We start from the raw sequence: 13,140 nt of genomic DNA, 5'->3' as shown, positions 1-13,140 counted from the left end.
ATGACATTTAATGGTCTATAGCTCTTTAGTGCCCTTGAGCATCATGAGCTGGGGCCTATGGTTCCCCTGCCAACCCCATTCAGCACTGGGAGAGAGTTAGCCTATAGAGACAACATCTTAGTCTGCTTCTAAGAGTCTTATACCCCAGAGTACTCAAGTAAAAAGAAAGTCCCTGCCCTCAAGGAGATTATATTCTAATGGGGAAAGACAAAACATAAAAGGAAATTAGAGTGGAGTCAGAGAGGAATAAAAGAGTGAGAAAGAAGGGACATGCCCCAGAATTACCCACCATACTCCCAGAGTGTAATATGTCTTCTTTGAAAACAACATTTAATGGTCTGTAGTTCTCTAGGCAGCTGTTTGCCTCAGTTCCTCATCTGTAAAAAATGTGCTTGAAAAGGAAGTGGCAAACCACTCCAGTATTTGTGCCAAGAAATCCCCAAATGGGGTCATGAAGAGTCAGATACTACTGAGATAACTGAATGACAACAGTTCTTTTTAATGGTCTTCTTAGCATAAGGTTCTGTAGTCTTCTTCTGCCTTCTTCTGCTTGGTGGTTTTGAACAAATCCTTCAGTGGGCATGTTGAATTGAAAGCCTTGTAGAATTTTACCTATTTGGAAGTCTGGGATAGAAGACTCTTAGAAGCAGCTGGAGACTTTGTCTCCCAGTGCTCAATAGGGCTGGCAGGAGAACATCGACCAACCACAGTCCATGATGCTCAAGGGCACAGAAAGTCCATCCCTTGCTCCTAGCTGTGAACTGTTCTCCATCAGTCTGCAGCTCCACATCTTGAACTATCATTTTGAACTGGGTAGCCCATAGGCATTTTATACTCTACATATTTAAAACTGAGTTCATTATCTTCTCCTCTCAAATCCACTCTTCCTTTGAACTTTCTTACTAGTATTGAAGATACTACTCTCCTGCTAGTCAACTTAGTTCAAATCCTTGGTGTCATCTTCATTCTTACCCATCCCATGGAGCCAATCAGTTAACAAATGTTGTTGTTTCTATCTCCACAACATCTCTTGCATATTTTTCCTTCCTTTCATTATTTTAGCCACTATCTTAGTTTATGCTCTCCTCTTACCTTTGTGCATAACAATGGTCTCCTAAAGGCTCTCCCTACTCCAAACCACATTCCACAGAACCACCAAAATGGTTTTCCAAAGTGCAGGTCTGACTGTGTCATCCTCTACTCAGTACATTCTAGTGATTTTCTATAACCTCTAGGATCAAATGTAAACTCGTCTATCTGATATTAAATCCCTTCTCAGTCTGGCCCCTTCCTACCTTTTCTAGTCTTTCCACACATCACTCCTGTCTATGTACTTGATAATCTAGGTATACTTGACTTACTTGCTGCTCCTCGTAGACACCACTGTATTTCCCAGCTCCAGGCCTTTATATTGGCTATTTCCCATAAAATGTTCCTCCTCATCTCTACCTCTTGGAACTCCTGGTTTTCTTTAAAACCCAGTTCAAGTGCCACTTATACACACAACTCTTTCAGATCTGTCTCCTCCTCACTCCCTCTTTCCCGCCAGCTACAAATGCCTGCCCTCCCAACTCTTGTATGTACTTATATACTCCAAACTGTTGTGAATACTTACACAAAGTATCCCAAAAGTCTCAGTGCACTTTAAGCTGTTAAAGTACACTTAGGTTTTTTTTTGTTTGGCAATTGGGGGTTAAGTGACTTGCCCAGGGTCACATAGCTAGTAAGTGCCAAGTGTCTGGTCTGAGGTCCCATTTGAACTCAGGTCCTCCTGACTCCAGGGCCGGTGCTCTATCCACTGTGCCACCTAGCTGCTGCCTACACTTAGATTTTTGAGACACCCTGTATATATGTATTTTCTGCAGTAGAAAGTAGGTTACTTTGTTGTTGTTTAGTCATTTTTCATTTGTGTCTGACTCTTTGTGACCCCATTTGGGGTTTTCTTGGCAATGATACTGGAATGGTTTGTCTTTTCCTTCTCCAGCTCATTTTACAGATGAAGAAAATGAGGCAAACTGGGTTAAGTTATTTGCCCACAGTCACACAGTTAGTAAGTGTCTGAGGCCAGAATTGAACTCAGGAAGATAGTCATCTTGACTCTAGGTCCAACACTCTATCCACTGCACCACCTAGTTGTTAAGAAGAAGTATCTGACTTTTGTCTTTTTCTCCCCAGTACTTAGCATAGTGCCTGACACAGAATAAACTCTTCATAAATGCTTATTGATTTACTGATTGTAATTTTATCTTACTGGTGTGTTTTTGAAGTACAACTGGGTAATAGATTTGAAAGGCAATCCAGGTCAAACAGGTGCCCTGAACACTTTTGAAATACCTTACATTTGCGTTGAAAATTGTATGATTTATTATCCTACCCCTCCCACCCCCCCCAACATTGCTACCAGGAAATGATTCCAACAAATGACAAAAAATTGTCCTGGTTTTCCTCAGAATTCCAAACAGTGACTTTTAAAGCACGTTCTTAAAATGGATGGTAGCTATAGTTTGCCACCACTACCTCTCTGCCTTTTATTTCACGATAGTCATTTAATTTTTTGTTTTTAATTTAATTTTGCTTATTCACTTAAGAAGCATTTATTTCCTCCTCCCCTAGCAATGAAAAGTAAAGTAAAAACAAATCACTTCTAGCAAACATTCATAGTAAAGCAAAACAAGTTCCCACATTGACCGGGTTCAAAAATACGTCTTATTCTGCATATTTAGTCCATGACTTCTCTGTCAAGAGGTGAGTTGCATTCCGTATCATTGATCCCCTGCAATTGGGCTTGGTCATCGTGTTGATCAGAGTTTTGTCAAAGTTATTTGTTTACGATGCTATAGTTGTTGTATAAATTGTTTTATTGGTTCTGTTCATTTCATCCTATATCAGTTCATATGAATATTCCCAGGTTTCTGTAAAAGCATTCCTTTCATCATTTATTACAGCTTAATAGTATTCTATTACATTCACATGTAATACTTTATTCTGTCATTCCCCAATTGGTATGAATCCCCTCAAATTCTAGTTTTTCACCACTACAAAAAGAGCTTTTTGTATACATAGTTCCTTTTCCCTCTTTTTTTTTTTAAATTTCTTTGAGGTATAGACACAGCAGTGGTATCACTGGGTAAAAGGGTATGCATAACTTTTTGGAGATAGTTTCAAGTTGCTTTTCAGAATAGCTGGACCAATTCCACAAATGTACTGACAGTTCATTTGAATGTGACTATTTTTAGAGTTTGAGAGGTTAAAACTCACAAAGTGGTTAAATCAAGAAACTCTTTGGAGTCTTTTGGAAAGTGAAATAAGTACTCGGTTTCATAACTGACAGAAAGACGGATTTCATGAATCTCATCTCATAAGGGAACAAAAAGTCACCAACCACCAACCACTGATATCAGCAAATGCAATTGTTCTTCACCCCAAGTATTTCATAAATAGTTGAGAATAGGAAAATGGAATGTTTATTACTTGTGGTAATTATTCATGTTAGTCAAGAACAGAATGATAAACTCTTCAGCTTTTCTGATATCTATACCACTTCAATGTGTCTTAACCAATTAATATCAACTAGCTTTTTAAAAAGGAATGGTTATTTTAAAGACAAAACAAAAGCAGAAGTTATAAACATTTCCCTCCCATCATCTGATGACACACTTTTCCCTGTAACACCTTGGTCCCTGGGGAGAGTAAGCTCAAACTTAACACAGTTTCTATGTACCATCAATTGCACCAAGTTTACTTCCAAATGCAGCATAGCTGGTGGATCGATGAGGCCACCTTTCTATGACTGCTGGGATAGGTAAGGCAGGTTGCTCAGGAATTTGCTCTTCATTGTTGGGTTTCTGGCAAATCCTGGCATAAACTCTAGCTCTCAGACTTCTGTTGGCTTGTTTGCCTGATCTTTCAAAGCTCCCGAGTTCATAGACATTTTAGACAGTCCTTAACTTAAAAGCGTGAAAGAATAGTTACAATAGTCACAATAATAAATGATGAAAGGAATGCTTTAACAGAGAAACAACAGAAGAGTTATGCTCTTTGGCTTCAGGATAGCTCCAAGCGAGGAAGCTCCTAAGGCTCCTTCCTCATCTATCCTGGTGGACCACAGAAATTCAACTCATTTCTCCAACATTAACCAGGCAAAAAAGACCTAGAACAAGAGATTTATGTTGGCTAGTTAGTATCTTTTGAATGCACTCCAATTCCAGCTTCACAGACAACCAAAAATGCCCCTCTCTGTCACTGTGCTTAGCAGATTGCAACCTGTTACATAATGTCTATGCCTGCTCCATAGTCTACTATGGACTGCACCAGCTGAGTATGTTGAGCATGTTAACCTGTCTCCTATTACATTAAATATACAGAATTAATATAAAGAGAATAAATACAAATAAAGACAAAGAAGTTAAATATAAGGAAGTTTGAGAGTGAGGATGTCAGAAAAGGCTTCATGTAGAAGATGGTTCTTGAGCTGTGTATTTTTTTTAATTTTCAAGTAATTAATTATTTTTTTGAGGTATGTCTTAAAAAGATGAACAAGGAATGTATTCTCATCATGGGGATAATCAGCGTAGAGATGCAGAGATGAAATTCTGTATATGAGGAACTGAGAAAAGTCCAGTTTGGTTGTCTTGTAGAGTGTGGCAGCTTCAATGAGGCTAGCAAGATTTGTTGGGGTAAGGTTGTGAAGAGCTTTAAAAATAAGGTAGAGGAATTTATATTTGGTTCCAGGAGCAATAAGAAGCCATTGGAGTTTATTGAGTAGGGGAGTGAGCTGGTCAGATCAGTATCTAAGGAAAATTACTTTGGCATCAGGGTAGAGAACGAGCTGAAGTGGGGAGAGGCTTGAGGCAGGGTGATGAAATGGCAGGCCATTGCAATTAACTGGTAAGAAGTGATGAGAGCTTGAAGTAAGATGGTAAGTGAATGAGTAAAGAGACATAGTTGAGTGTGGGAAATATTGTAGAGTCAGAAATAGCACAATTTGGCAACTGATTGGCCAAGTGGAGTGGAGAGTAAGGAGTCTAGAATAGTGCCATATTTACAAACCTGAAAGACCTGAAGAATGGTGGTGACTTTGAGGGAAATTTGGAAGAGGAATAGGTTTAGGGAAAGAGAAGTTTTGTTTTGGACACAAGGAGTTAGGGATTCTCTGGGATATATAGTTTGAAATGTCCTCCAGATAGTTAGTGATGTGGGCTTGAAGCTAAGAGGAGTGACCAAGGATGACAATCAAACTCATGAAAGTGATTAGATCACTAAGAGAGACAATGTAGAGACAGAAGAGTAGGGGGCCTATGACCGAGTCTTGCAGAAGAGCCACAGTCAGAGGGTATGATCTACAAATGAACCAGCACAGGAAACAGAAAAAGCTATTAGAGATTTTTTTAAGAGCTATTAGACATGTAGAAGAAGAACCAGGGGAGTTACACACACACACACACACACACACACACACACACACACACACACACACGCAGAGGAGAGTATCCAAAAGGGAAGGGTGGCCAATGATATCAAATGAAACAAATAGATTTAGAAGGATATGAACTGGAAAAAAAATCATTTGATTTGGCAATTAAGATATCATTGGTGATTTGGGAGGGGGTACAGTTTCAATCAGGTGATGAGGTGGAATTCAGATTGTAAAGTGGAGGCTGTGAATAGACAGCTTTTTCTATCTATAGAAAAGGCTTAGAAAGGGAGGACAGATAGAGGAAAATAGAAAGAATTAACTGTAGGGTCTAATGAAAGATTTTTTAAGGATGACATGACTGGCATATTTGAAGACAATAGAAAAGGACCAAGATATAGGGAAAAATTGAAGGAGGGAGGAGAAAGAGAGAAAGAGAGAGAATGATTGAGGCTATATTCTGATGGAGAAGGCAGATAAGATCAAGGCACATAATCTTGCCTTGGCATAAGGAAGAGCCATCTCATTTTCAGAGTCAGTAGGAAATGAGAAGAGAGGAGAGGGTGAAATCAAGGGATTTTGAGTAGACAAGAATGAGGAAGAGAGAGTTCATGTGGAATGGCCTCAATTTTCTCAGTAAAAGAACAGGTGAGGTATTTAGCTGAGAGCAAAGGAGAAGCTGGAGGTGTGGAAGTTATGAAGACAGGAGACAAAATTTGGAAGAGTTTTTGTGGGGATTGAGATAGGGGATCAATTAGGGAAGGATAAAAGGATTGCCTCAACTGCAGTGAGGCCCCAGTTGAAGTTAGATTACTTGAATTTATAATCCAGGCCAGCACCATTCTGCAGCACACGAACAGGAACAGAAGAAAGTTGTAGGAACAATCCAGGGATGAGTGGTGTAAAACCAGGGGGCAAGGAATTTGAGAGTATAAGACAATGTAGAGTTGAATTGGGTAAACAAGATTGTAAAAGGGAGGGAAGTATAAGAGTAGAGGTAATGACCTGAGAAAATAATGAAGGTCAAAGGGATTCTAGTTTTTGATGAAGGTGAATAATGAGTTTAGGAGAGGTGAAATACAGGGAAAAATGGAATGATAAAAGGTTATGGTCTGAGAGAGGAAGAACAGAGAAGGTAATTAGGAAAGTGAAACACTTATGAGTAATACTGTGTTCTGATCAGTATTCCATGTCTGATGCAATGTGTCACTCAAGGGTTAAAAAAAAATCTGTACTAAAACCATGTTCAAATATACCTCCCTTCTCTCCCAGCCCATCTAAATGCAGATCCCAAGATGGTTAAAAGCAGTTCAGAAAGATTAAAAGCACAAACTACCAGCAAGAGGACTAAAAGCAATCTTAAGGAGGTTTATTTTGGTCTCCAGAACTCTCCACCAAAGACCTAAAAATTGTTTTTACATTCTTCTTGCACAAAAGGACCACAGCTGCGTTCCCAATCAATTCACCCAGGGTGAGGAAAGAGGGAGCAAAGTTAATCAAAACTGTCCCAGGTCAGTATCACAACTTCCTCACTTACAAGAATCTTGGCTGATATTGTGGGTACATGGGGAGGGGAGGGTTGTCAACTCATGCCTCGCCACTATCCTGGCACACTAAATGCTAAGATCCAGGGTGACCATTCACATTCCTTTTTTTTTTTTTTTTTTTGGCTAGGCAATGGGGTTAAGTGACTTGCTCAGGGTCACACAGCTAGTAAGTGTCAAGTGTCTGAGACTGGATCTGAACTCAGGTCCTCCTGACTCCATGGCCGGTGCTCTATCCGCTGCGTCACCTAGCTGCCTTGACCATTCACATTCCTATATGGGGCTGAAGGCTCTTTTTAGGTACATATTCAACTAGATATCCTCTGAGTTCTCTTCTCACTTTGAGATTTTGTGTTTCCATGACTTACAGAATGTGATTGAGCTTGTTAGTAACAGAGATGGGACCAGAAGCCAGGTATACTAACTCATATTATAGAGCTCTTTCTACTATGCTTTGCTGTCTCTTCTTGGGCAAATGTATTAACTTGATAAATAACTACAGCTCAGTCTGGTACATCTTGGTTCTATATGATTATTTGATTGAACTTTTGCTTCAAAAGAGTCTCTGCTGAATTTAAACTAGCTTTTTAAATTTAGTCTGTGGAGGGGGTCAGCTAAAGCATTTAAGAAGGAGACAAAAAAGAAAGATGTAACTCTCCATCTACCTTCCTTAGGTGCTTGGGAGTCTTGTCATGTTTTTCTTTTTTTGCTGGAAGAATCATGAGGGAAGTGTTTAGGTTGGAGTTGCAGAACTCTGAGAGTCTGTAGATGAAAAAGATGAAAAGCCATTGCTTGAGGTCATGTCTCCAATCAATTTGATGGAATCTGATTAGAACAGATAACATTTTTCAAAAAAAGCTTTCATAAAATATATTTATTTCACAGCAATGTATTTAATATCTACTCCGCATGAGGCATTGTGTTTTGGTTCTGAGGGAGAAACAAAATGAATTATACCCAACCTTTGTTCTTAAGGAGCTTATGATACATTAGAAGAGGTGAGATCTACTCAACTACAATTGAAGTTGATAAATCCACAGGAGAAAGGCAGCCTGCAATGATGGATAGAGAGCCAGTCTCAATACCTGGAAGACCTAGGTTCAAGTTCCACTTCTGATACAGAATGAATGTGTGACTACGGGCAAATCATGTAACCCCTTGGTGCTCTAGGGAGGCAATTCTCCCTATTGTAAATTTCAGAGAAGGTAGAAGACTGCACTGGTAGAGGGAGTTTCTTTCCCCATTAATTCCTGGTGTATATACCATTGAAATCACACATTTTGTCACTGTGCACCAGAAGCATGAACCTAGTTTATGAAAACAACACTGACCAGAAACTCATTCAGATTTGAAGATCGATGCAAGGAGTTATCTCTCAATTATACACCTAAAGCAACCCATGTGTCTTATCTGAAAACTGGCCCCTAGTGGTCAATCACTTACTGTTTCCTTGTTCCTTTGATTGAATACAGACACTTAAGGGGGAGTGGGACACTTCTTTTTCTGATATGAAGGAATTGCACCTGTTTGCTTTCTCCCTTCCAACTCAGAAAGCCCCTAATCTTTCCTCCAATTAAGAATCATTTGATGTAATTGTAATATTTATTTTATTTTAATATTTAATCTCATATCCTGCTTTATACCCTGTTGTTTTCTTTTAATGCATACAAATCTATCTTCTATATTTGGGTTCCAATGCCAAGCTGGGAAGGCCTGGTCTTGATCTGTTATGCAATTGGTATGCATTGGTTAATAAATCGATATGCTCAGAAGCTTGAACCTGTGTTCACTCAGTTATCTCATATTTCACCCATCACAGTATCTTGTTTGTAAAAGGTTGTTTGCATGTTGTGTCTCCCATTAAACACTGATATCCTTGGAGTCAATGTCTTTTACCTTTCTTTATATCATCAGTGCTTAGCACAGTGTCTTGCACATAGTAGGCACTTAAATTCTTGCTGACTGACTAACCTATAGGCATTAGCATTACATCCAAGTGAGTGGATGAATATTAAAAAATTTAGTCAATCATTCATTTAGCATTGTATAGGCATATTTTATTTTCCTTCCAAGTAAAAAAAAATTGACTTGAAATATTCATTTTTGCCTAGGTAGCATGTTGACACAAAACACATCTTAAAACATAGAGTTTTTAATTTCAGTCAAATGAGTTATTTTTGAAGCAACCTGTTAGTAAAAAGTTGTTTAATGGCATTCTACCTTTCTGGTCTCAAACAGGCTGGTATATTAGACAGAGCTAAGTTGTAAAATCAGGTAAGTATGCACTGAAAGGAAATACAGGGGGCAATTTGCAGCTATATTAACAGTGATGATGCTGATGAAGGAGAAGGATGCAATGTTTATTGTATTTGGACTTGAGTGTCCACATATAAAGATTGGAACCCAGATCATTCGACTCTGAACCTAGAATTCCTTCCATGGCAACTCTTGAAATTGGCTAGGCTGTGTCAGATCTATGGAAAAGGGAAGAATTTATGACCAAAGAAGAGACAGAGAGCATTATGAAGGTAAAATGGAAAATTTTGATTATATAAAATGGAAAGGTTTTTACACAAACAAAGCAAAATGTAACCAAGATTAGAAGGAAAGCAAAAAACTGGGATTATTTTTTACAGCAAGTTTCTCTGATAAAGACCTAATTTCCCAAATATATAAGAACTGAGTCAAATTTGTAAGAATAAAAGTCATTCCCCAATTGATAAATGGTCAAAGGATATGAGCAGACAGTTTTCAGAAGAAGAAATTAAAGCTAAGAAAATCCATCAAAAGCTTTCAAAGTCATGAAAATTCCTCTAAATCACCATTGATTAGAGAAATGAAAATTAAAACCACTCTGAGGTACCACCTCACACCTGTCAAATTGGCTAATAGGACAGGAAAGGAAAATGGCAAATGTTGGAGGGGATGTGGAAAAATTGGGACACTTAAAGTACTTTTGGTGGAGTTGTGAACTGATCCAACCATTTTGGAGAGCAATTTGGAACTATGCCCAAAGGGCTATGAAACTGCGCATACTTTTTGATCCAGCAAGGCCAGTAGTAGATTTGTATCTCAAAGAAAGAAAAAAAAAGGGGAAAGGGATCGATATGTACAAAATATTTATAGCAGTTCTTTTTGTGGTGGCAAAGAATTAGAAATTGAGGGAATGCCCATCAATTGGGGAATGACTGAACAAGTTGTGGTATATGATTGTGATGGAATACTATTGTGCTATAGGAAATGATGGACAAGATGCTTTCAGAAAAAAGCTGGACTTACATGAACTGATGCAAAGTGAAGTGAGCAGAACCAGGAGAACTGTGTACACAATAGCCGCAAAACTGTACAATGATCAACTGTGAATGACTTAGTTATTCTCAGCAATATAATGACCCAAGATAATTTCAAAAGACTTATCATGAAAAATGCTATCTACCTCCAGAGAAAGAACTGATGGGAGTCTGAACACAAATTGAAGCATATTTTTAAAAACTTTCTTTTTTTTTTCTTTTTTGGTCTGTGTCTTCTTTTACAACATGACTAATATGGAAATATGTTTTGTATGACTGTGCATGTATTACCTGTATCAAATTGCCTGTCTTCTCAAGGAAGATAGAAAGGTAAGAGGGAGGGAAAGAATCTGGAACACAAAATTAAAAAAAAAAGATGTTAAAATTATTTTTACATATAATTGGAAAAAATAAAAATTTTCACATTAAAAAAAAAGAAATTGACCAGGCTAGTGATATTGAGTCTCGTTTCTTTAACTTTTCTCTCTTACTAATTTGATAATCACATCCTTCATTTCTTGTCTCAGAAATGAATTGTAGCTTTTATATCATATGAAATTCCAAACTAATTTTGAAGAAATACTTAAATAATAATTTTGTATGTGAACATCCAGATATTCATAAATGCTCCCACCAGATAACAACTCACTTTTATTTAGCATTTTAGGAGTCATGTTTTCTATACATATTCTTCTATTTGAGTCTCCTAGCCATCCTGATGGACAAACAATACAAGTATTGAAACTGAAGCACAGAAACATTAAGAAAGCATTGTCTGTGGTATCACAATAAGAAAGTGGCTTAGAAGTCTCCTGACTCCTAGTCTAATGCCCTTTTCAGATAATCTCTTGCAGCAGGGATGCCCTTTAGGTCAATAGATCATTTGATCCATAACCCTGTAAAGAGCCTAGACTTATAGAATCTTAGTTGAAAACAGCTTTAGAGATCATCTAGTCCAATCTTTTGCCTGATGCAAAAGTCTCCTCTTTAATATCCCTGACTTACTTAGCTCCTGCTTGGGGCAGTCAGGTGGTGCAGAGGCAGCTAGGTGGTTCAGTGGATAGAGTGCCAGGCCTGGAGTCAGAAAGACTCATCTTCCTGAGTTCAAATCTGGCCTCTGACACATACTAGCTGTGTGACCCTGGGCAAGTCCCTTAACCCCATTGGCCTCAGTTTCCTCATCTGTAAAATGATCTGGAGAAGGAAATGGCAAACCACTCCAGTATCTTTGCCAAGAAAACCCCAAAAGGAATCACGAAAAGTCATGCACAACTGAAAAATGACTGAACAACAAACAAATGGGCACTTTCAGTAATGAGGAGCTCATTGTCTCAGAAGGTCACCCATTCCATTTTTTTTTTATGTAGAAAGTGTGAGAAAGTTCATCCTAGGCTTCACTTTTAGGGTGTGAAAACTTAGTAGTCTAAGCCTAAGAACTTCCTCATGGGCACAACCAACAGATCCAACAGATGACCATGGAATCTACTTCCTGAGAGATCATGAGGAAGTCGGGCAGATGTTCCGCATGCAGGACGGTAGACTCCCCCATGTCCGAGATAGCCTGAGGCCTCCTCATCTATTTCATGCTTTTAGGAAATGAGTATCTGTTTAGGACCTTCATTAGGGCTGTTTTTACTTCCTTGTTCCTCAGAGTGTAGACAAGGGGGTTGAGCATTGGAGTTATCACAGTGTAGGTCACTGCCACCAATCGGTCCTTGTCTGAGGAATAGAGGGATGTAGGGCGCAGGTAGATGAAAGAAGCACAACCATAATGGACGATGACCACAGTGAGGTGGGAGATGCAAGTGGCAAAGGCCTTTCGTTGCCCCTCCACTGAGGAGATCTTAAGGATGGTGGAGACAATGAAAACATAGGAGATGAATATCAGCACAAAGGGGACCAGTAACACCAAAACACTGAGAAAGAAGATGACCATCTCTTTCATATTTGTGTCAGTGCAGCCCAGCTTGATGACAGGAGAGATGTCACAGAAGAAGTGGTTGATCCGGTTTGATGCACAGAAAGGTAGGCTGAACACGAGGATGTTGACAACCACAGAGATTGTGAAACCACAGAAGGCAGAGGCCAACACCAACTGGACACAAGTTGATCGGCTGACAATGAGCATGTAGTTCAGAGGGTTGCAGATGGCAACATACCGATCATAACCCATCACAGCAATCAGAAAGCAATTGGTACAAGCCAACCCTACAAAAAAGTAGAGCTGGGCTGCACAATCAGAGAAAGAAATGGTCTTGTCAGTAGAGAGCAGGTTTGTCAGCATCTTGGGGATGATGACCAAGGTGTAGCAGGTCTCAGAGCATGAAAGGATGAAGAGAAAGAAGTACATAGGGGTATGGAGGGTGCGGTCCAGGCGAATGACAGTCATGATAGTTGCATTGGCCGTTAAGGTGGTTAGGTAGACCAGCAAGAAGATGAAGAAGAGCAGAATCTGGAGGTCTCCCAGACTTGAGAAGCCCACAAGGATGAATTCAAGGATCATACTCTGGTTCTGTCTCTTCATTGGTCACAGAAGAGAAACTGGAATAACCTAGAAGCAGACAGAATTAGCATGCGTTTGTTGAAGTTTTTGTAAAAAAGGCACATGACCCAAATAAATCAGATTCATATCTTTGTCCCTAACCCAAATCCTTTGTGTATTTGCCCTTTCCTCTATTATCTGATTTCAATAAAGTTGATCAAGAATATAAATAAATGTAAATTGTTTTCTCTTCCTTATTATTTATAACTACTAGAGCAAATTGTAGCAAGAATGATCCAAAACTATGATTAATCCAAAACAATTTTCTTTTTGTTTCTTCAACATTTCTTCTTCTTCTTCTTCTTCTTCTTCTTCTTCTTCTTCTTCTTCTTCTTCTTCTTCTTCTTCTTC

General features: G+C 38.9%; 1 protein-coding gene across 1 annotated transcript; it reads right to left on the bottom strand.

Moving 5' to 3' along the window:
- Nucleotides 1-11,823: 11,823 nt before the first annotated feature.
- LOC114049432 (olfactory receptor 10T2-like) lies at nt 11,824-12,771 on the bottom strand. Its single transcript, XM_027870692.1, has one exon. The coding sequence runs from the start codon at nt 12,769-12,771 to the stop codon at nt 11,824-11,826; it is 948 nt and encodes a 315-aa protein (XP_027726493.1).
- Between the last annotated feature and the right edge of the window lie 369 nt (nt 12,772-13,140).

This window comes from Vombatus ursinus, unplaced genomic scaffold (genome assembly GCF_900497805.2).
Source record: "Vombatus ursinus unplaced genomic scaffold, bare-nosed wombat genome assembly UNPS02014798.1, whole genome shotgun sequence".
Classification (NCBI taxonomy): Eukaryota; Metazoa; Chordata; class Mammalia; order Diprotodontia; family Vombatidae; genus Vombatus; species Vombatus ursinus.
Note: the sequence above shows the minus strand (reverse complement) of the source record. Positions and strands in the feature narration are given on the sequence as shown.